Source organism: Panthera onca, chromosome B1 (assembly GCF_046562875.1).
Source record: "Panthera onca isolate mPanOnc1 chromosome B1, mPanOnc1 haplotype 2, whole genome shotgun sequence".
In the NCBI taxonomy this organism is placed as follows: domain Eukaryota; kingdom Metazoa; phylum Chordata; class Mammalia; order Carnivora; family Felidae; genus Panthera; species Panthera onca.
In genome coordinates, this window is record NC_138342.1 from 5,031,397 (window position 1) to 5,052,332 (window position 20,936).

General features: G+C 54.6%; 1 protein-coding gene across 10 annotated transcripts in view; it reads left to right on the top strand.

The window, feature by feature from the left end:
• The window catches only part of LOC132692732 (janus kinase and microtubule-interacting protein 1), a 249,392-nt gene that overhangs the window by 57,788 nt on the left and 170,668 nt on the right, over positions 1–20,936 (top strand). For 9 of the 10 annotated variants that reach the window (XM_078446276.2, XM_078446277.2, XM_078446275.2 and 6 more), the window contains 2 exons: positions 4,850–5,115; positions 10,226–10,720. In XM_078446276.2, the coding sequence (XP_078302402.1) occupies positions 4,987–5,115; positions 10,226–10,720 (624 nt within the window). In that variant the 5' untranslated portion in view covers positions 4,850–4,986. The remainder of the gene's footprint in view (positions 1–4,849; positions 5,116–10,225; positions 10,721–20,936) is intronic. The other variant, XM_078446280.2, reaches the window with a different exon arrangement.

The following is a 20,936-nucleotide window of genomic DNA, read 5'->3' on the forward strand; positions in this document are numbered from 1 at the left end:
GCCAGAGCAGCGGGGGGTGTGTTCCTGGGAGAGGAGGCCAGCTGCCTGGGGCCCACGGAGAGCCCCAACTTTGAGCCCATAACTTGGGGTAACATCTCCTCCTGTATCCCCTCATCGCGACACGACTGAGGCCCCAGCCTGGCCAATGTTGCGTCAAGATCCTGCCCTCGAGGGGCTGACGGAGGAGCAAACACACAGGGCAGCCCTCTGCCAACCTGGGAGCCGAGAGGAGGTGCCTGACCATGGGGTCATGAGGGGAGGCTTCCTGGAGGAGGCAGAATGGGAGGCCACGAAAGGAGCGGGAGGGAGGATGGCTTTCTCCGTCAGGGAACTGAATGCACCGTGGCCTGCTGGGGAGTGTGGGGCGGGTGGCGGGGCCCGAACTTCAGGGTGAGTCAGACCCTGTGGGGCCCACACCCCTTCACGGGCCAGGCTTTCTTCAAGGTCAGCCTGCACCTTTGATGGCCGTGAAGCAGGCATCTGATTGCAGATGCCGATCTCCATTTCTCATCCGTGAAGCGGAGAACAGGTGCTGAGGCTCTCCTGAGACGCTGGTGTGCACGCCCCTTTCCATGGGTGGCTGGGGTGACAATGGGGTTGTCCCCACACACGGCCTCCCTTCTCTGGGTCTGGTCTGTCTCTCCTTTGGCCTTTCTGCTCTTGGGGCCCCGAACGCCTGGCTGGGAGACTAGGAGGCATTGGGGTCCAGCTGGCCAGGGCGGCTGATACAAGTTGGCGTCTGGGGACTGGCCCCGAGACTTCACCGGGCTCTGTTCTCACGGTCCCCCAGGTGCTCCTGGTGTACTGTCCCCCCACGGGCTGGGGCTTCCTCTCCCACCCTCCCCTTGTGGCTCAGCTGGGGTGCCATCCCAGGGCCTCACGAGGAGTGGGCCCGTTTCACTGCCTGCATCCGGCGTGCTGTGCCGCCTTGGGCAGGTGCTTGACCTGCCTGAGGCCCAGATGCCTCATCTGCTACCCTGTCCTCTCTGGCATCTTCAGGGACCCTGGGAGGGGCTGCTGGGGAGGGAAAGGGGCCTTCAGGACATATACTAGGGCCGCTGAGAAACTGTGACACTGGCTGGGCTGCACCTTGACGCGGCGGCTTCCAGTGGTGCCTAATCTTAGCACCTGTTATCTTGACCTTCATGGAGGCTACTGGGAGGCTGGCATCGCTCCTCCTAATTGATTCATATTTCTTTTGTTTGGTGAGTGTCTTCATTGGGCTGAGTGTCCTGCTGAGCACAGATACGGATCTGAGCAATTCCCACACCCCCCCGTGAGGTTTAGTGCCGTGGGGCCCATTTAACAGATGAGGACACTGAGTCTTAGAAAAGTTCAGTGACTTCCCCAGAACCATCCAGCCAGGAAAGCGTGAGCTGAGAGGACACACTTACTGTGGGTGACAAGGCCGTCCTACAGAACAGTCAGCTGTGTCCTGGGGGATGTGGCTCGGGTCCTCTCTTCCCAGGCGGGTCCTTCCCTTCCAGGCGGCCCTTAGGGACGCGGGTGGAGTTGCTCCCGGAGAGTCCATCAGCCTCAAGAGCAGGTGTCGCTGCAGTGGTCCGGGGACAGGGCCCATTTGCTTTTCCTTTGGCTTCTGTCTTCTCTCTTTCCCAGCTAGATCCAGATGGTTCTCTGAAACTTGCTTTCTTTTTTAAAAAAAAAAAAAAAAGGCACCATTTTTTTTTCCTGTAAAGCAGTAATAGAAATAGAAAATTTGATTTATCTGGAAGAGCGTAAAGAAGAAGGTAAATATCAGCTGTCACTCGGGCAGTCGCTGCTAACATTTGGGACACCTGGCTGTCTGTTCCTCACCACTGCGTCCCCAGGGTACTGAGCCTGGAGCCCAGCAGGGGCTCAAAAAATACTTGTGACCAAATGGAAAAAATGAATAAGTACATACACACATACATATATATATATATATTTCTTTTTTTATTAAAAAAATTTTTTTTACATTTTTATTTATTTTTGAGAGAGAGACAGAGCACAAGTGGGGGAGGGGCAGAGAGAGAACGAGACGCAGAATCCGAAGCAGGCTCCAGGCTCCGAGCTGTCGGCACAGAGCCCGACGCGGGGCTCGAACTCACGAACGGTGAGATCTTAACCTGAGCCGAAGTCAGACGCTCAACCCACTGAGCCCCTCAGGTGCCCCAAGTATATATATTTCTGAAAACTGAGATCACAAATTGTATTTGTTCTTTGACTCTGTCTTTTCACTCGTTCATCTTTCTCCCTGTGGTTTGGTGTCATTTACTCAACCGTCCCTTGGGCTGGGGGGACGGATTGTTGGGATTGTTGGGAAGGAGAGCTGTGTTTCTACAGAGGCCGTGTCTCTGGTTAGTCCTTACGGCGTGTTCCTAGAGGTGGTGTCGTTGGGCCACAGGATGGAGTGGACAGGAGAAGAGTCCTCCCTCTGGGTGATGGATCTGGGGAGTGCTCCCTGCTCACTCTTCAGGGGCGGGGCGGCTTCCGAGAGCTTCTGTGCCGGTAAAGGCAGGCGGGTCAGGGCAGCGAGGAATGAATTATGGATCATGCTCTAGTAAGTCACATGATTGCAAAGGGAGTTCATGCTTCTCTGAAGACAGAACGGACCTTTCTGGAATCAATCCGTGGGGATGCTGATTGTGCCTGGATAATCCTTCATGGCATGTTGAGAAAACCGTTCCCTCCTGCTCAGCAGGGCTGTGGCCGGCCTCCACCTCCGCCTTCCCAAATGGCTAGACATTCCAGCGCCCCCAGGCCTATCAGGTCACGCTCGACCTCAGCTCACAAGCACTGAGCATCTACAGCTTGCCTGGAGTGCTGGCATCCATGAGACCCGGCCCCAGCTCCCTGTCTGCCTCCCTGTCCCCCTCCACCACCCCCCAAAGCAGCTCCTGCCGAGGCCCCTGACCCCCTCCCCTTCCCCTTCCCTTTCCCTGCCCCCCCCTGCCCAAAGCAGCTCCTGCCAAGGCCCCTGACCCCCTCCCCTTCCCCTTCCCTGCCCCCCTGCCCAAAGCAGCTCCTGCCGAGGCCCCTGACCCCCTCCCCTTCCCCTTCCCTGCCCCCCTGCCCAAAGCAGCTCCTGCCGAGGCCCCTGACCCCATATTCCTGAATCTGGTGGATCTGTCAGTTGTCCCCCCTTGCCTTGCTCTTGCCCTGTCAGGAGCTGCTCTCTGTCGACTCCTTCCTTCTTCTAGAACCCCTTCTTCTCCTAGCCTCCCTGGTCCCCCCTTGTTCTCCTTCTAGCTCCAGGCTTCTCGTTTATGGCCTCCCTTGCTGGCTTCATCTCTTCGGCTCCACCTGCGAAGGCTGGCATTCCTGCATGCCGGAATGTTCTCTTCTCGCTGTGCATGCTCTCCCAAGGCGATCTAACCCTGGTGCTACCACTGACTAGCTCTGTGGCTTAGGAGTAGCTTACTGCACCTCTCTGTGCCTCGATCTTCTCTCATCTCTAGGATGGCCCTAACATCTGTGCCTACCTCTCCAGGTGCTGCAAGGACCACACGCTCCCCAGCTCCTAGCACAGGACTTGATGCATCATAGGGCTTCACTCATTCATTCATTCATTCGCTCACTCGTTCATTCACTCATTCATTCACTCACTCATTCAACGCATACTTCTGGAGGGCCTCCTGCATGCTGAGCTCTGATTCCAGGCGCAGGGGATACAGTGAGAAGCAAAACAGACCCAGGCCCTGCTTGTTTGGAACCCGCGTGGTTTGTCACGTGGGAAACAACCATGAGGCAGAGCAAGGGGACCAGGGGAGCAGAGTCATGCTGTCAGGGGCAGTGCCGCATGGGGTTAGGCTAGCACAGTGCTGGGGGCTGGGGGGCTGGGGGGGGGCGTCCAGACTCACCACGTCCAATCCAGCTGTGGGCCTTGACCAGGTTAATGCTGTTTTCTCGTCTTGGCCGTGTGACTGTTGCTAGCACTCGGCCTCTTTGTGCCTCAGTTTCCTCATCTGTGACACGGGGCCACATCACCTACCTTGTAGGGCAGTTGTGCCGATTAGTGAAAGGTGACAGGAGTCACCTGGATGCAGGTGCCATTAGCTGTCAGTCTAGACCCTATCTTAAGGCTTTGTCACCCTGTGGCTGGGAGGGCACCTCCACCAAATTGAAGGCCCGGGCCTCCCCTGGAGAAATATGGGTGCTGGAGGGGCAGTTAGCTCATCATGGCGCCCCCGCGAACCAGGAAACCAGCCCCGGCTTGGCCAGGCGGGCACAGAGGCCTGGAGGGACCGCCGTCACCTCCCCGGGGCACAGAGCTAGCAGTGTGAGTGACCAGTGCTGTGCTAGGCCGGGGACGGCATAGGGGAGCCACTGACCTTTATAACGGCCCATTTTTCAGGGTGCGGTCCTCAGATCCTCTTCCAGAGTCACCTGGGAGTGTGGACGGAACATCCAGTGTCCTTGGTCCCACCACGCACCTCCTTGTGCCCTGAGCTCTGGGCTCCCCGGGGACCTGCCTTTTGAAACGTGCGCCCCGGGCAACTGAGGCTCACTGACGTTTGCAGCCGGTGGCCTACGGGTTGCTCCGGTGATGTGGTCTCCTCTTGATAAGGACAGTAGTACATCCAAACTACTCAAGGTGTGGTCGCCTGGGAGCATCACCTGGGAGCTTGCGAGAAATGCAAATCAGAGTCTCTGGGGGGAGGGCCCAGGACTCTCGGCCTTAACAAGCTTCTGCGGCCGCCAGTCTGAGAAGCGCTGGGTCAGTGTTGTGAATGGCAGGGCCACCTGGCGATGAGCAGGTGCCCGGCCCAGGCGGGGAGGCCCCGGCAAACGCCGGTTGCCATTTGAGTGCCCAGGCAGGGACGCCAGCCCCTCTCTCTCTCCGCTAACCCCGTTTCCCTCTTCCCAGGGTCCCAAGTGATGGTGGTTTACACGGAGGACAAGCTGAGCCCTGCAAAACTGGTTAGCACGGCGGAGCCCGGAGCGGCGCCTGCTGGCTGGTGGGTGTGAACCGCGGGATCTCCGCGCCTCAAGCCACGAGGAAGCATGTCTAAGAAGGGCCGGAGCAAGGGCGAGAGGCCCGAGATGGAGACTGATGCCGTGCAAATGGCTAACGAGGAGCTGCGGGCCAAGCTCACTAGCATCCAGATCGAGTTCCAGCAGGAAAAGAGCAAGGTGGGAGGGGTGCGGGCCTCCCAGCTCCGCGGACGGGGCGCGCGCCCTGGTGGACGATACTCCCCTCCGCTCTGAGTGGAGGGTGTGTTCCGGGCTGGGGCTGGGGACGGGCACTGGACCTCTGAGCCTCAGCTTGTCCCTTGTTAAAACGGGTATAACGTCAGTGGTGGTACCACCGGGATTCCACTCCTGGCCCCGTCGCGTCTCTCTATGACCTCGGACCAGCTACGTTACTCTCTGTGCGGTAATCTCCCTCGCCTGCGAGATGGGGTCATGGCGGTACCACCCGAGGGGCCTGTGGCTGGGAGTTAGGAGGCGAGGGTATTAAAGAGTTTGCAGCAGGGTCCGGCTCTGTGACGGGGCACCGGAGCTCTGGTGGGGCGAGACTGAGCTTTGGGGCCGCTCGGCACCATCGCCAGGTGGGTGCCAGGCCGGCCGTGCGCATCCAGTTAGAGCGCGGCTGTGACAGGCACCCTGTCACAATGGAGGAGCGCGGGCTTTCTCACCGCACAGACCTGGCTTTAAACTTCAGCTTGGCCCCCGACTGGCTCCGTGCCCTCGGACAGGTGACATAAAGTCTCCAGGAAGAACCTGTTTCTTCCCGTCTGCCACGCAGCGTCATCATAACCGGCCAGTTCAGTGTCCTAAAGATGCAGTGTCACAGATACAACAAAAAGCCCATCGGTGTTCTCGCTTGGGTGGTTTGAGGGCAGAGCGGGCTGGGGCTCTGTGGTGTCCGTGGGAGAAGAGAAGGGGGGATGGGAGCTTGCTCCCGGGTAGCCTGAGTGGCCGAGGGTCTGGGCTGTTCTGGGTAGGATGGGGGAGGTTATACCCACGTCTGCAGTTGGTACGTCTTCCAGCACCTGGGGCCCCGGCAGGGGACAGCCGGGGTATGGCTGCAGGTGTCCTGTCTTATTGAGAGCTGGGCCTCGGCGGCAGCGGTGGGGGTGCTGGTTGGGGTCCAGCCCCCAGGTGGGGAGCGGAGCTGGGGCCTGGGCCCCCGACTCGGCCCCTGGCTCAGGACAGCGACATGGAGAGCAGAGGCAGAGTCCAGGGCCTGGGGGATAAAGGCTGGGCTCCTGGAGCTTGGGGACAGGTGTGCCCCTTCCCATCCGCAGACACTCAGGATTCCAGGCCCGCGGCCGTCACCGGCACGGCTGCCCGAGGTGCCAGGCTGGCCACACTTTGTGCAGCTCGGGCGGGATTCACCTGCTGGGATCCCTTGGGGCTGGCACGTCCCACCCAGAAGCAGCGACGGCGGCTGTGGTTGCCGGGAAGCCGCACGGCCAAGGTCATTCTGCCAGGGCTCCACCACCTAATTCGCCTTGAGGTCCGGGGGCAAAGCCACGTAACTGCCCATGCCTCCGTTTTCCCATTTGTTACATGGGGTCCTCTGATGTGCCCGCCCCCCTGGGTTGTCGGCAGACTGGATGAGACAGTCACACACACGTGCTGCCCGTCACACGCGGTCACACGGCAGTTGGCTGACATTTATTATGTGTCTGCTGTGCAGGTCACAGCGGATGCCTCGGAGGGCCTCCTGACCCTGGCAGTGACCTGCGCGGTCAGGGGCGGCTTTCTCCAGTTTATAGGTCAGAGAGGAGAGGTGACTTTGCCCAGGTGCGTTAGCTTGCTGGGGCCACCATAATGAAGCACCACGGACTGGGTGGCTTAAAAATTCCAAAGAACTTCTTCCGGAGGTTGGCAGTCATGGGACAAGGTGTGGGCAGGTGGGTTTCTCCAGAGGCCTCACTCCTTGGCCTGTAGATGGCCGGCCATCTTCTCCCCATGTCCTCACATGGCCGTCCCCCTGTGTGTCTGTGTCCTGATAAGGATACCGGTCATAACAGGCCAGGGCCCACCTACATGACCTCATTTAACTTCTTTTAAGATTTCACATCTTCTAAGATTCTCTCTCCAATTATAGTCACATTCTGAGGTCCCGGGGGTTGGGACTTCCACATGAGAATTTTGGGGACACACCTCAGCCCATCCCACAGCAGGTCCACACAGGTGTAGGTGGTGGCACTGGGCTGGGAGCCAGGCCTTCCCCGTCACCTGGCCGCCTCCCTGCTGGACACGCCCGGCTGCCTGTTTTCTCAGCCCGGCCATCCACGTGGGCCCTCGGGAGGGCTTTCCCCGTGTCGCCGCTGGGGGAGCTCCTGTCCTCAGAGAATTCCGCACGGGGCTTACTGGCTGGTAGGAGAAACATAAATATAAAGTTTACAGTCGCATTTAAGCGGTATTTTTATATGATCTCATAAAACTGTTGTCGATGCCCCAGTTGAAGCATTGTTTTCCCGGAGGATCGCCGTTGAGCAGGGGCGGATGAGGGGACGTGGTAAATGTCTCTGTGGATTCATTCATTCACTGAACAGCCTGTACCGTTGTTCCGTGCTGTGCGGAACGGCACGGGGGCAAGGGGGCCCGAGCAGGCTTCGCAGAGGCCATTTGGAGCCGGCCCTTTTTTAAGGCTTTTGCTGGTGCTCCCACGGTCCGGTGAGCACCCCGGTCGCCAGTCAGGGGCGCCAAGGCCCGTGGGGCGAAGTCCCTGCCTTGCTGGCCAGCCCTGCGGTGGGCAGGGGCAAAGCAGGGAGATTATGGTTAGGAGATGGCTGCCGCGGTCGGGCGGTGGGACCAGGGTGGCTGCAGGGAGTGGATGAAGTGGCCAGGCCTGGAAATGGGGAGCCAGCCCTGACGGATCGGATGAAGGGCAGGGTGGAAGGGGACAGAGACAGGGGGAGGCCGGCTTCGCCATTCCGGCTGCGGTGGCAGGTGGCGCTGGCTCAGAGGCTTTTCTGCACCGGCCCCTCCCTCCTCCTCCAGGGCGCGGTCCCTCCCTGTCATTTTGCTCCTGTCTTATATGCAGCCAGGTGCTCGTCTGTGCTGCTGTGCCGCCAGACTTGGGAGTGGCTTGGAGGCAGCTGGCGGGTAGAGTGCTGGCACGCTTTAGACCTGCTCAGCGCTAAGGAGTCGGGAGCAGGTGCTCTGTGCACAGCCCGGGCCAACCCAGCCTCGCTCTGCTCTGCTTGGGTCGTGGCACCTGGGCTCGGCCCTCGGCTCCTCTGCGACCCGGCAGGGCCTTCCCACTCGACCCCGTCTTCCATCCGCGTCGCTGCCCTAGACACCTGTCTCAGCAGGCCCGACCTCCCCCAGGCTGCCCTGCGCACGCCTCTGCTCCCCTCCGCACCCCTTCCTTCTTTTTCACCTGTGAGCAAACTTCCCTTTATCCACTCAGTGCTTTGGGTTTTCCTCCTCCCAAGTCCTCCCGGGCAGCTGCTGATGTCCCTGTTTCACAGTCAGGGTTCCTCAGAGAAGCATGGAACCAATAGGAAATTGTGTGTGTGTGTGTGTGTGTGTGTGTGTGTGTGTGTGTGTGTGTGTAGGGGTGGGGAGTGGGAGGGAGACACATTTTTTTTTTTTTAAGAAGTTGGCTCACATGGTTACAGAGGCTGGCAAATCTGAACTTTGCAGAGCAGAGGCAGCTGGAAATTTCAGCAAGAGTGCATGTTGCAGTCTTGCGTCTTGAAGCAGCCTGGAGGCCAAATTCCTCTCGTTGAGGAGCTCAGCCTTTTCACTCGAGGCCATCGACTGATTGGGTGAGGCCCACCCACATTATGAAGAGTCAGCTGGTTTACTCAAGGTCTGCCGGCTTAAATATGAGTCACTTCTTTAAAAACTTTCACAACATACAGATGGGTTTCTCGCCAAATGAGTTGGTACCACGGCCCTGCCGACTTGACACGCACCATTCACCATCGTGGGGCTCAGTAATCACACATCCGTGCAGGCTTGGGATGCGACCGACCCCTGTCGGCAATAACCAGGGAAGTCGGGACAGCGTTGCCTCCTGGGAAGGGCAATGCCAGAAGCAAATATTAGTCCCTCGCTGGGGGCAAGCACGTTAAATGTTTAAAGTTCTGGCTTCCCGGCATTGCGTCCACTAGGAAAAGACTCCCAGTCCCAGCCCAGGGAGGGGGAGGCCCGGGACTGACAGGTTCTCCCGTCTTGTTTCTGAGATCACAAGTGTTTGATGTAAGGAGATGCTGACTTTGTGTCTTTGCCTGGCTTACTTTTTGCTTCTTTCTCCGCTGTCAGAAGGATTTATCCATACCAAGGGACACTGTAAAGCTCCTCACCTGACATTAATTTCAAAATGTGGGCATGCCATAAACAGCGTAGGCCGGGGAAAATGTTGGCCACCTTCCGCAGAAGTCACGCGTGTCTTCTGTGAGGTACAATTGGTTCCCGTTCTCTGGAGACTGGTGTGATATAGAAAGCAAACGGACTGTAAAGGGTTCCTGCCCAGTGTGTGTTTTTGTGGGCTACTTGAAAAGGGGAGAATATGGCATTTTGGAGCGTCTTAAGCAAATACTCCCTGGGCACATTCTACAAGCCATGGTTTAAATTTTGCTGATTAGACGGATGCGCTCAGGCTGGGTTGGCAGCCGGGCATCTGAGGAACATGGCTCTGGGGCCAGGGGCCTGGGGGTGAGCCGGGCTCTGTCCCCTGGCAGCCCCTCCCCCCAAGCAGGTCTCGGAGGCATCTCTGAGCCTCCACTGCCTCGGGGCAACACAGTCACCTCCCTCCTGGGACCCCCTAGGGATTAATGTGGGGGATGCTGTGGAGCCCCCAGCCCGCGGAGGGGACAGGTCAGCGAGGGTGGTTGCCCTCCACTGCCCCTCTCTGCCTCCATCTGCTCTGTTTTCCCTGTGCCCACGGTCCAGTGCACGGGCACTGAAAAGGTATTTCTGGTGTCAAAATGTGTCCATCTTTGGTGAGTGACGATATCTGCTTATGTGTCTTGTGACCGATAAGTCTCCGAATTGGAAGGGATGTCAAAGGCCTGACTGCCCTCGCCGGCATCCGCAGGTGGCTTTCCACCTCTAGCGAAATTCCCAAGAAAACAGTAGCAAGTAAAGAAGCAGGTGGGGCTGCTGAGGGTCAGGACCACAGGGGTGGCAGGCGAGGGAACTGGGGTGGGGGTGGGGGACCCGGCGAGGGTCTCGGGGGCCCTCCCGCACAACGGGGCGCGGGGAGGTGGCGGCGGGGCCTGGCCGGCTCCCCCAGCTCCGACCCTGACCCGTGTCCCCGTCGCTCGGGCTGCAGGTGGGCAAACTGCGCGAGCGGCTGCAGGAGGCCAAGCTGGAGCGCGAGCAGGAGCAGCGGCGGCACACCGCTTACATCTCGGAGCTCAGGGCCAAGCTGCACGAAGAGAAGACCAAGGAGCTGCAGGCGCTGCGCGAGGTGCTCATCCGGCAGCACGAGCAGGAGGCGGCGCGCACCGCCAAGATCAAGGAGGGCGAGCTGCAGCGGCTGCAGGCCACGCTGAACGTGCTGCGGGACGGCGCGGCCGACAAGGTCAAGACGGCGCTCCTGGCCGAGGCGCGCGACGAGGCGCGCAGGGCCTTCGACGGCGAGCGCCAGCGGCTGCAGCAGGAAATCCTGGAGCTCAAGGCTTCGCGCAAGCAGGCCGAGGAGGCGCTCAGCAACTGCATGCAGGCCGACAAGACCAAGGCGGCGGACCTGCGCGCTGCCTACCAGGCGCACCAGGACGAGGTGCACCGCATCAAGCGCGAGTGCGAGCGGGACATCCGCAGGCTGGTACGTGCTGCCTGCGCCCCCTCCCGGCTGGCGTGCGTGCCTGCACCCTTTTCTTCCCGCCCGCCCGCCCGCCCGCGCGCATCCTCTCCTTTGTGCCTTCTTCCCTGTCCGGCTTGCATGCATGCGTTCCTTCCTGTGTGTGTGCGGTAAACGCCGAGTTTTGAGGACCCGCTGTGCGTCAGGCACGGTTCTAGCACGGGGCTTCTAGCAAAGCCCCTGCCGTCCTCCTGGTGGTAAAGGGGCGTTGGGCAGGTAGAACTCTTCTCGCTGGGTGTGGGATCCTTGGTCCTTCTTGGAACAGCTCAGAACCACAAGTTTCTGTAAAATGGGGTTAATAGGTTAACGGCCAAGGTTGTGGTAAAACAAAAACAAAAACAAAAAAACGACCGTGGAAGCTTATCAAAGTGCTGGGCATTTATTTATTTATTTACTCATTTAATTACTAAACTGGAGCACGCTTATACCTCCAGGTAAGATGTGGTAGGTAGGGACAGGCCAGCCATTCTGTTGCAACAACTGGGGAAAGCTAAAAATTGCAAGCAATCTCATCTCATCTCATCTCATCTCATCTCATCTCATCTCATCTTATATTTTTAAGTTTATTTTGAGAGAGACAGAGGCGACACCAGCGGGGGAGGGGCAGAGAGAGAGAGAGAGGGGGAGAGAGGATCCCAAGCAGGCTCCGGGCTATCAGTGCAGAGCCCGATGGGGGGCTTGAACCCATGAAACTGTGAGATCACAACCTGAGCCGAAACCAAGAGTTGGATGCTTAACCGACTGAGCCACCCAAGCGCCCCACAAGCAATCCTGTTTTTAAAGGCTGGAGGGCTATGGAAGGCCCGAGGTCTAGAAGAGCTAAAATTTCAAGGAGAGGAGAGAGAGCCTGGCCCAGGAGAGCTGACGGTTACCAGCCGACAGCTTCTTCCCTATGGGACATTTGTGTATCCCAAGAGCAGGCTGGGGATGGGGCTTCCCCCCAGCAAAGAGACTCCACCAGGGCTGAGACAGGTGAGCAGGGCTCTTTGCCATCTCTCATGGTCAGCATGAAAAGTGGGAAACTAAGGAGCCCCCACACTGGGGGGGCCGGTTCACACCCCAGATATTTCCTGAGTTCTGGGGTAATGCGGGAAGCCAGCGAGTCAGGGTGGAAAGGCAGAATGAAATCTCCCAGAGTCGTGTCATACTTAGGAAACAAAGCTCGCCAGATGGGGGAGGGGCTGCAGCAGGCACACCACCAGTCTGCCTCTCAGGACGACTGTCAGACTTTGAGCCTGTGTGCTGCAGGAGGCTGAAAAGGCGAGCAAGCTAAGTTTCTCAGGGTAGAGTCAACAGCAGTGACAACAGTGATGTTTCCAAGAGGCATATCTTGATTATGAGGATGCAGTGAGGCTGAAAGTTGTAAGGGTGGAAATAGATACAACATCCAAACACTAACCACCAGAAAGCTGCTCTGTATTCATGTTGAAGACCTGAAGGCAAGAAGTAATACTACAGACAAGTAGGGGATGCCTTTTTTTAAAAATTAAAACATTTTTTAAAGTTTATTTATTTTGAGAGACACAGAGACAGTGTGAGTGGAGAGGGGCAGAGAGAGAGGGAAAGAAAGAATCCTAAGCAGGCTCTGTGCTGCCAGTGCAGAGCCCGACTTGGGGCTCGAGCTCACAAAACCGAGATCGTGACCTGAGCTGAAACCAAGAGTCAGAGGCTTAACCAACTAAGGCACCCAGGTGCCCTGGGGACGCTTCTTAATAATAAAGGGGTCCATTTGTAATAGCACTTAGTAACGAAACTTCCAAATGTGCAAAAGAAAAGCATCAAAACTAAAAGGAGAAACAAAGCCACAGTTGTAGTTGGAGAATAAGACTCTGAGCAAATAATAGAACATATAGACAATAGATGAACAAAGACATGGACGATTTAAACAGCATTCAGTTAACCAACTGGAGGTACACTGACAAAATATGGTATTTCAGCAGCTGCACATACTGTTCTCTTCAAGGGAACCTACACACTTTCTTTCAAAAATTGTGCTTCTTAGAATAAAACAGATTTTAGACAAAAAGGAATAAATGCTGAAAACCAAACATCTAAGCTTCCATCTTGAGAACGAAGAAAAAGAACAGCAAATTAATCTCTGAGAAAGCAGAATTGAGGGGCTTAATCAATAAGGACAAATCAACGCATCAAAAGTTAATTAAACTAGGTAAACTGATAAGTCCTGAGGAATACCGATGAAGGAACAGAGACAAGTCCCCCAGTGTACAGAATGTAAAAGAGACACTACTACAGCCCTTACAGAAACTAAAGAGACAGTATGAGTACTTTCTGAACAGCATATGCCAGTGAACAAGAAATTTGGATGAAATGGGCAGATTTTTTGAACAAGTACAACTTAACCAAACTGACACTATAAGAAATAGAAAATGTGAGTAGTCCTACAGCTGTTAAAAAAGTTAAATCTGTAATTAATAGTTTTTCCTCAATGAAAAGTCCAAGCCCAGAGACTTCACAGGTAAATTATTTAAGTATTTAATGAAGAAATAAAACTAATTACACAGACTCTTTCAGAAAAGAGAAAAAGGGAACATATTCTAATTCATTTTATGAAGCCAGCATAACTGACCCCCAAACCAGTGATATACAATAAAAGAAAAAAATTAAATAATCTTTTATAAACATAGACACAGGAGTACTAAATAAAACATTAACAAATAAAATCCAGCAATGTACAGAAGGGTTAATAAACTATAACCAAGTTGGGTTTATTCTAGGAACACAAAGGTTGGTTTAATATTAAAAAATCAGTGAATATAATTCAGCTAGTAATAGAATAAAGGAGAAAAAAGCCATATGATCATCTTAATAGATACAGTAAAAGCATTTAGTAAAATTCAACATCACAGTATAAACTCTCAGCAAACGAGGAATAGAATAGAATTTTCTGAATCTCGTAAAGGGTTCTACAAAAAAATCTACAGGGGCGCCTGGGTGGGTCAGTCGGTTGAGCATCCGACTTCGGCTCAGGTCGTGATCTCGCGATCCGTGAGTTTGAGCGCCACGTCGGGTTCTGTGCTGACAGCTCAGAGCCTGGAGCCTGTTCCAGATTCTGTGTCTCCCTCTCTCTCTGACCCTCCCCCTGTTCATGCTCTGTCTCTCTCTGTCTCAAAAATAAACGTTAAACAAATTTTTTAAAAAATAAAAATAAATAAATAAAACAAAAAACAAAAAAATCTAACGTATAGTGATATCGAACATTTCCCAGTGAATTCAAGGACAGAACAAGATATCTACTGTCACCACTTCTGTTCAACATTGCACTGGCTAGGACCTCAAATCTGAAAGACAATAAAAAGAAAAGTTTTAAAGATTGGGGGAAAAAGGGGGGAAACCGCCGTTATTTGCAGATGCTGTGATTGTGATGTAGAAAATCCAAGAGACTCTACAAACCATTAGAATTAGTAAGTGAGTTTATCAAAGCCTCTCAATAGAAAGTAAATATGCAAAATAAAACTGTGTTTCTATATATTAGCAATGTGTAATGGGAAAATGGAGCTTTACAAAAGACCATTTATAATAGAGTACCAAGACCTACGAATAAAGTCTGATGAACTTTGTGTAAGTTGCAACACGCTGAAAGCTTCAAAACACTGCTGAGGAAAAATAAAGGAGACCAAAATAAATGTAGGGAGAAGCCATTTTCATGATATAAGTATCAGTACTTCCATAAATGATCTATAGATTTAGGGCAATCCCTGTCACAACCCCAGCAGGGTTTTGGTTTTTTTTTGGTAGACATTAGCAAGTGGATTCTAAATTTGATAGAAAAATTTAAAGGACCTGGAGTCACAATTCTGAAGACAAAAAAGCCCAGGAAACCTGACAGTACCATGTAACAAAGCTTACTATTAAGACCAGCTGAAGGATACGTGGATGAATCACTGACCAGGAGAGTCCCCAAGTGGCCCTATGCACGTGTGGTCACCTGGTTTAGGAAACAGGTAACATCATAGTCCAGTAAGGAAAGGGTGGTCTTTCCATAAACAGTGTTGAGGTAGGTGGGCATCTGTAAAACAGGAACAGTGATCCTTGCATCCTGCCATCCGTGCATCCATAGTGATTAATTCAAGGTGGACCATAGACATGGATGTTAGAAAGTAGACTAGTGAGTTGGTTAGGTAACACAGAGCAGTATTTTCATGATCTTGGGGCAGATGACACCCCAAGAAGATTTGTGTCTTCTTGGAGTGAGAAGACACAGATACACCAGTCATATAAATGCACTATTCGGAGAAGGTTGTACACTGAACTTTTGAGGAATAAATTTTGTTCATCCAAAGGCAGCAATAAAAGAGAGACAAGGCACAGTACAGATCGGGAGGAGATCGTTTCAATACGTGTTGTCATAAACCGCTTTTATTCAGATTACAAAAACAACCACGAGGCAAGAAGAAAAATAGTTAAAAGGGGCAAAGAGTACTTCAAAAAGGGAAAATATACTTAAATGACAGATAAACATCTGAAGAGGCGTCCAACCTCACTGATCATCAGGGAACCACAAATAAAAATTATAACTAGATACTGCTTCATACCCAGTAGAATGGATGCAATTAAAAAAAAAAGAGGGGTGCCCGGGTGGCTCGGTGGGTTAGGCGTCCGACTTCGGCTCAGGTCACGATCTCACGGTTCGTGGGTTCGAGCCCCGCGTCGGGCTCTGTGCTGACAGCTCAGGGCCTGGAGCCTGCCTCGGATTCTGTGTCTCCCTCTCTCTCTGTCCCTCCCCCACTTATACTCTGTCTCTCTCTCTTTCTAAAAAAAAAAAAATAAACATTAAAAAAATGAAAAAAAATAAAATAATTCAGCAGTTTCTTAAACTGCAATTTGCCTGCTCCCTCCCAGCACCTCTACCCCCAGCTGTATACCCAAGGAGATGAAAACATGTTTCCATAAAGATGCATACGTGATCACCGCAGCATATTCATAGTAGTAAAAGCGTGGAAGCAGCCCATCTGTCCATCAATTGGGGAATGGATAAAATGTGGTATCGAATGGGCTGCTGTTCAGCAGTAAGGAGTGGGATGTTTATTTACCTGAGTTCCAGCACTAGCTTAGGCATCAGAACTTCTCTTCCTTTCTGGGTGTGGGGGTGGGGTGGGGTGGGGTGGGGGGAGGTGTTATCACATCAGGGGAAGGGAAGCCTTGAGGGAGAGTCTGCTCTGGGTGCGAGTCCAGTCTTGTTTACTGGGTGACCCCAGCGAAGCTGCCTCCCATCTCTGAGCCTGTGGTGTCTATTCTGCGAAATGGGAATGATTGCGCACCTGCCCTGGGGTTATGAGAATAAAACGAACTACCACGTCTGGCAGCTCTTACCATTTCTGTAACAAGAGACCCATGAACTGTGTTCCTCTCTGGCAGGAGAAATATACGTTTAAAGTAAAAAAAAAAAAAAAAAAAAAGGGAAGAAACAAATATTTGCCTAAGGGACTGCCGGAGCTTATTTAAAACGTACCAGAGGACGTGGTGTCTGTTTCCGTGTCGGCCCTAAACAGGAATATCCTCAGTTCAGGTATTCTCGGTGGGCGTGTGGCTTTCACTGCAAACGCCCCACTTGGACGATCGAGTGAAGAGAACAGGTGTCCATTTCTCCCGTTACTTCCCCCCCCCTCCCCCACCCCCCTCCAGTTTGAAAAATGTGGCTTCTCAGGCAAGGCTGTTTGTTCGTGGCAACGTGTTCGGAAGGTGGCCCGCGTTTCATTTCTTGGTCAGCTGGATTGGATCGGATCGGATTGGAAATGCAGGCAGGTCTGTGGACGCCCCGCTTACACATTTAACGTGCGTCTTAAGGGAAGCAAAGCAGAGGGGCGTCTGGGTGGCTCAGTCGGTTAAGCGTCCGACTTTGGCTCAGGTCACGATCTCCCTGTTCGTGGGTTCGAGCCCCGCGTCGGGCTCTGTGGGGACAGCTCAGAGCCTGGAGCCCGGTTCGGATTCTGTGTCTCCCTCTCTCTCCGCCCCTCCCCTGCTCGTGCTCTGTCTCTGTCTCTCAAAAATAAATGAAAATGTTTGAAAAAAAAAAAAAAGAAGCAAATCAGAAAAGGAAGTTACGGCCCACATGGGGCAGGGACACCAGACTGGACTCCTTCCCTAGACCAGTTAGGCTCAGGCCTGGTGGCACATAAGGGACTACTCCCTCAGGACGCGGGGCTTCAACGTTGGAAGTTTATTTCTCTCTTGTGTACGAAGTCTGGAAAGGGCTGCCACAGGGCTCCACAGAGTAGTGAGGGACACGGGTACCTCCCAGCTCTCTCCTCAGAATGGACTTTGGGACTTTGGGATGTGGCCCTGCCCTCGTGGGCCTTCATGCTCACTGAGCGCCAGCCATCACGTCTTCATCCCAGGTTGGCAGTAGGAGGGCCGATGAAGAAGGGCATAGTCTTCACTGAAGAACGCTTTTCTTTTTGGAAGTTCCATACGCTTCCACTTCCACCGCTTTGGCCAACAATTACCCAGCCTCATCTACCTGCAGGGGGCACTGGGAAATGTAGTCCCTTTGCAGAGTGCACCGCAGTGTGATAAATCCGGTCTGGTGCTCTGTTAAGTTTTCCAGGGCTGCCGTAACAAGTCACTGCGAACTCAGCTGCTCCCAACAGGAATTTATTTCTCTCACGGTTTTGGAGGCCGGAAGTCTGAAATCAAGGGGTCAGCGAGACCACGCCCCCCCGCCGCTTGCAGGGAGGAATCCTGTCTTGCCCCGTCCGGCTCCTGGTGGTGGCCAGGAATCCTTGCTGCCCCCCGGCCTGTGGCCGTGCCATTCTAGGCTCTGCCGCCACGTGGCCTGTCCTCCCCCGTGTGTCTGTGTCTCGTCCCCTTCTCGCGAGGACGCCAGTCGTGGATCTAGGGCCCGCCCTAATCTGGTGTGACCTCATCTTCACGTCCATCGTAATCGCATCCACGGAGACCCCGTTTCCAAATAAGATCCCAGCCTGACTTTTAGGGTCGACGTGACATTTGGGCGAACGCTCACGCTAGTCACTGACCACAGGTAGGCGGGAGGAGGTGTCGGGGTAGCAGCCCCCGCTTCGTTCTTCGTTCCCCGAACTTTGGGGTGCGGTGGAGCTCACCAAGCTACTCGCACGTTGCTGGGCATGCTGGGAGCTGACCACACGAAGGTTCTTGTCGGGACAAATGTCCTGGTGGATGCGACCGTGGGGAGGTGGTTGGATTCTGCACCCGTGGGGCACGTGGGATGGTGAGGGCGTTGCAGAGGCTGACCTGAGTTGGCCTCGTGGTCCTGCTGCTGACCAGCGCTTGGGCACATGCTTCTCTCCAGGCCTCACCTGGCTGTGAAGCGGGGCGGGTAGTGTCTACCGTGAGGGTCTTCTGAAGACAGAGCGTGTCTCGGAAGTACGGACGAGGCACCGAGCTCGCGCTGGCACGTAAGAAGGAAGTGACAGCCATCACCCAGTCTGTGTGCTTTCCCTAACTCCGTGTCAGGGTCTTTTGGTCGCAAGTGACAGAAATTCCACCTCCAACCCGTTTGAACCATCATCTGTCAGCATTTGTAACTGAAGGAGTAGGAGAAGCTTCAGGCAGGGCTCCAGAGGCACTCATGCCCCCCCCCCCCCAAGGGATCCAGGGTTCCCAGGCTCTGCTCCGACTCATCCTGTGTCATTTTCAGCCTCGGGGGTCTCACGCTGTGCTGGTGAGATGTCACTGCTGTGCCGGGCCCCTCCCCCCCATCCTCACACACACAGCTCAGAGAAAGTGAATCTCCTTTTTAGCTCCTAAGGAGGAACAGGAGGGTCCTAGCTATGCTCTCTCTAGGCTATTCCTTCTGATTGGGTCCTGTATCCATCCCGGAGCTGTTGAATGTGAGGGGGCAGGGCACGTGACTGCTGTGAGCCAATCAGGGCCTGCCCTGGGAACTGGAATGATTTCAGCTCCACCCCTCTCCTGTAACATATGCTGAGAGCAGAGGCTGGGAGAGGGAGTCTGCTCGCTCAGGGGATGCAGGTCGGGGAATCTCGTGTCAGAGATTCATGGCCTTGTCAGCATCCTGGGGGAAGGGGACAGGGTTGCTGAGAACTCAGCCTGGGAGGCAGACACAAAGTCCATGAATGGAATGCTTGCCTTTAGCTGTGTGAAGTTGGCCAAGTCTCTTACCCTGGGGGGCCCTGAGGACTGTGGCTGGGGAAGGTACAACAACCTGACAGATGTTGATTCCAGAATACGTTCTGCGTTGTCCATTCGTTCCTGGCTGTCGTCGCTGCTGGTGGAAACCGTTTTCCGGGAACCTTTCCCAGGGTGACGGGTGCGAGCCCTCTGCTCGTTTACGAGAGTAAGCCGGGAACGGGCGCTTTCCTAAGATGCAGAATTTGGGGCTCCAGAGGTGTCCTGCTTGCAGTGCTGCCGCTTTGTGTGGGAGGAGCTAGTGTAATGCACGGTGGGGGCTCCAGTGCAAAGCAAGAAGTGTGCGGCCCGGATGCCGAGGGGACCCTCTCTGTTAACTCGCACCACGTCCCGCTGGCCCTGCTGATTCCCGCACTTTCTTTTCTCCCGCTTGCGCGAATCCCTCTCTCAGCCACTGCAGTGTTGACTTACTGTTTAGTGACTACGTCCCCCTCCAGAGTGGAAACTCTGAGGGCAGGGACTCTAGCCTGTTTTGTTTGCAGAGGCTTCCCAGGACCCATCAGTGACGCTCGGCTCAGTATTTGTTGAATTAATGGCAGCGCGTGAGTGGTTTACATTAATGAACTCCTTTCACGTACTGCTTAGTGCTTCTGGGCTGGCCTGGGCAGTGGGAACAATTTCCGCATCCCTAAGGATTCCTCCCCACGGCCAGGAGGTGCTCCTCCCAGGGATTAGGGCCAGGCGGGGAGCTGATGGCGGGTTGCCACCAGGGGGAGCAGTGGGCACCTTCTGTCGCGGCTTCAGGCAGGCCCAGGGCTGGAGTCCCAGGAGATTGTCCTGTGGGGCTGGGGATGTGGCGGGAGGCGAGCACACTCTGCTCTAAAAGAAAGGCGGCGCAAAGAGTTTTTCAGAACTGTAGGACTTTTGCTTGAAAACCTCCCAGTATTTTGAGGGTACCAATTCCCCCTTCTATAATATGGTCTGCTGTTTCAATATGTTCACCAGGAGCTAACACAGATTCACGGGGGCAGCCAACATTGACCACAGCTTATAACATGCCAGGGTCTGCACTAAGATCTAACTCTCCACAACTGGACCGGGGAGGTCCTAAGAGGTCTCCGTGTCCCCACTTTACGGAGGCTGAGGCTGGGTCCGACAGGTGGCCCTGCCTGTGCTGTGCCTCAGGAGGTCACGCGGTGTCGGGGAGGGCCTTTGAATCAGCTTTACGTCTGCTGCCAGAACGGGGCTCTTAACCACTGTTCTCGGCCGTTGACTGTCTGTGGACTTGAGGTGCAACAGTCACAAGTAAGAGGTACAGATCACAGTCACGGAGTATCTTTGTTTCCCATGACTTTCTTAACAAACGGCCACCAACTCAGTGGCTTGAGACAACAGAAAGGTATTCCCGCACAGTCCGGAGGCCAGGAGTCAGGAGTTAGGAATCAAGGTGCTGGTAGGGCCGTGCTCCCCGGGGGCTCCAGGGGAGGGTCCTTCCAGCCTCTCCCAGCTCCTGGGGCTCCTGGCGATGCTGGGCTCCCGCATCACTCTCTCCTAGTGCTTGGCAAATTATCCCTTCTAAAGCCTGTCTCCGTTTCCCAGGGCTGCTGTAATAAAGGGCCACACGCTGGGTGGCTAAAGCAACAGAACTTTATTGGCTTATAGTTTCGGAGGCGGAAGTCTGAGATCAAGGGGTCACAGGGCCGTGCTCTCTGAAGGTGCTGGAGAGGAACCGTCCTTGCTTCTTCCAGGGCTGGTGGCTGCAGCCAGTCTGTGATGTCCCCAGGCTTCTGGGTCCATCACTCCAGTCTCTGTCTCCGTCTCTACCCAGCCTTGTGGGCAGAGGCATCTGTGTGCCTCGTCTTCTCTTCTAAGGACACAGTCATAGGGACCACCTTACTCCGGTGTGACCTCCTCCTAACTATATCTGCAGCAACCCTGTTCCCAAATGACCTCACAATCTCAGGTTCTAGGAAGGACACGCAGTGGCAGGGGATACCCTAGCACAGCACCCTTACTGGGGCAGTTTCCCAGCCGTTGGCTCTCTGGAATCAGTTGAAGCGGATGGCCCGGGGCCAAAGCTTTCTCTTCTGTA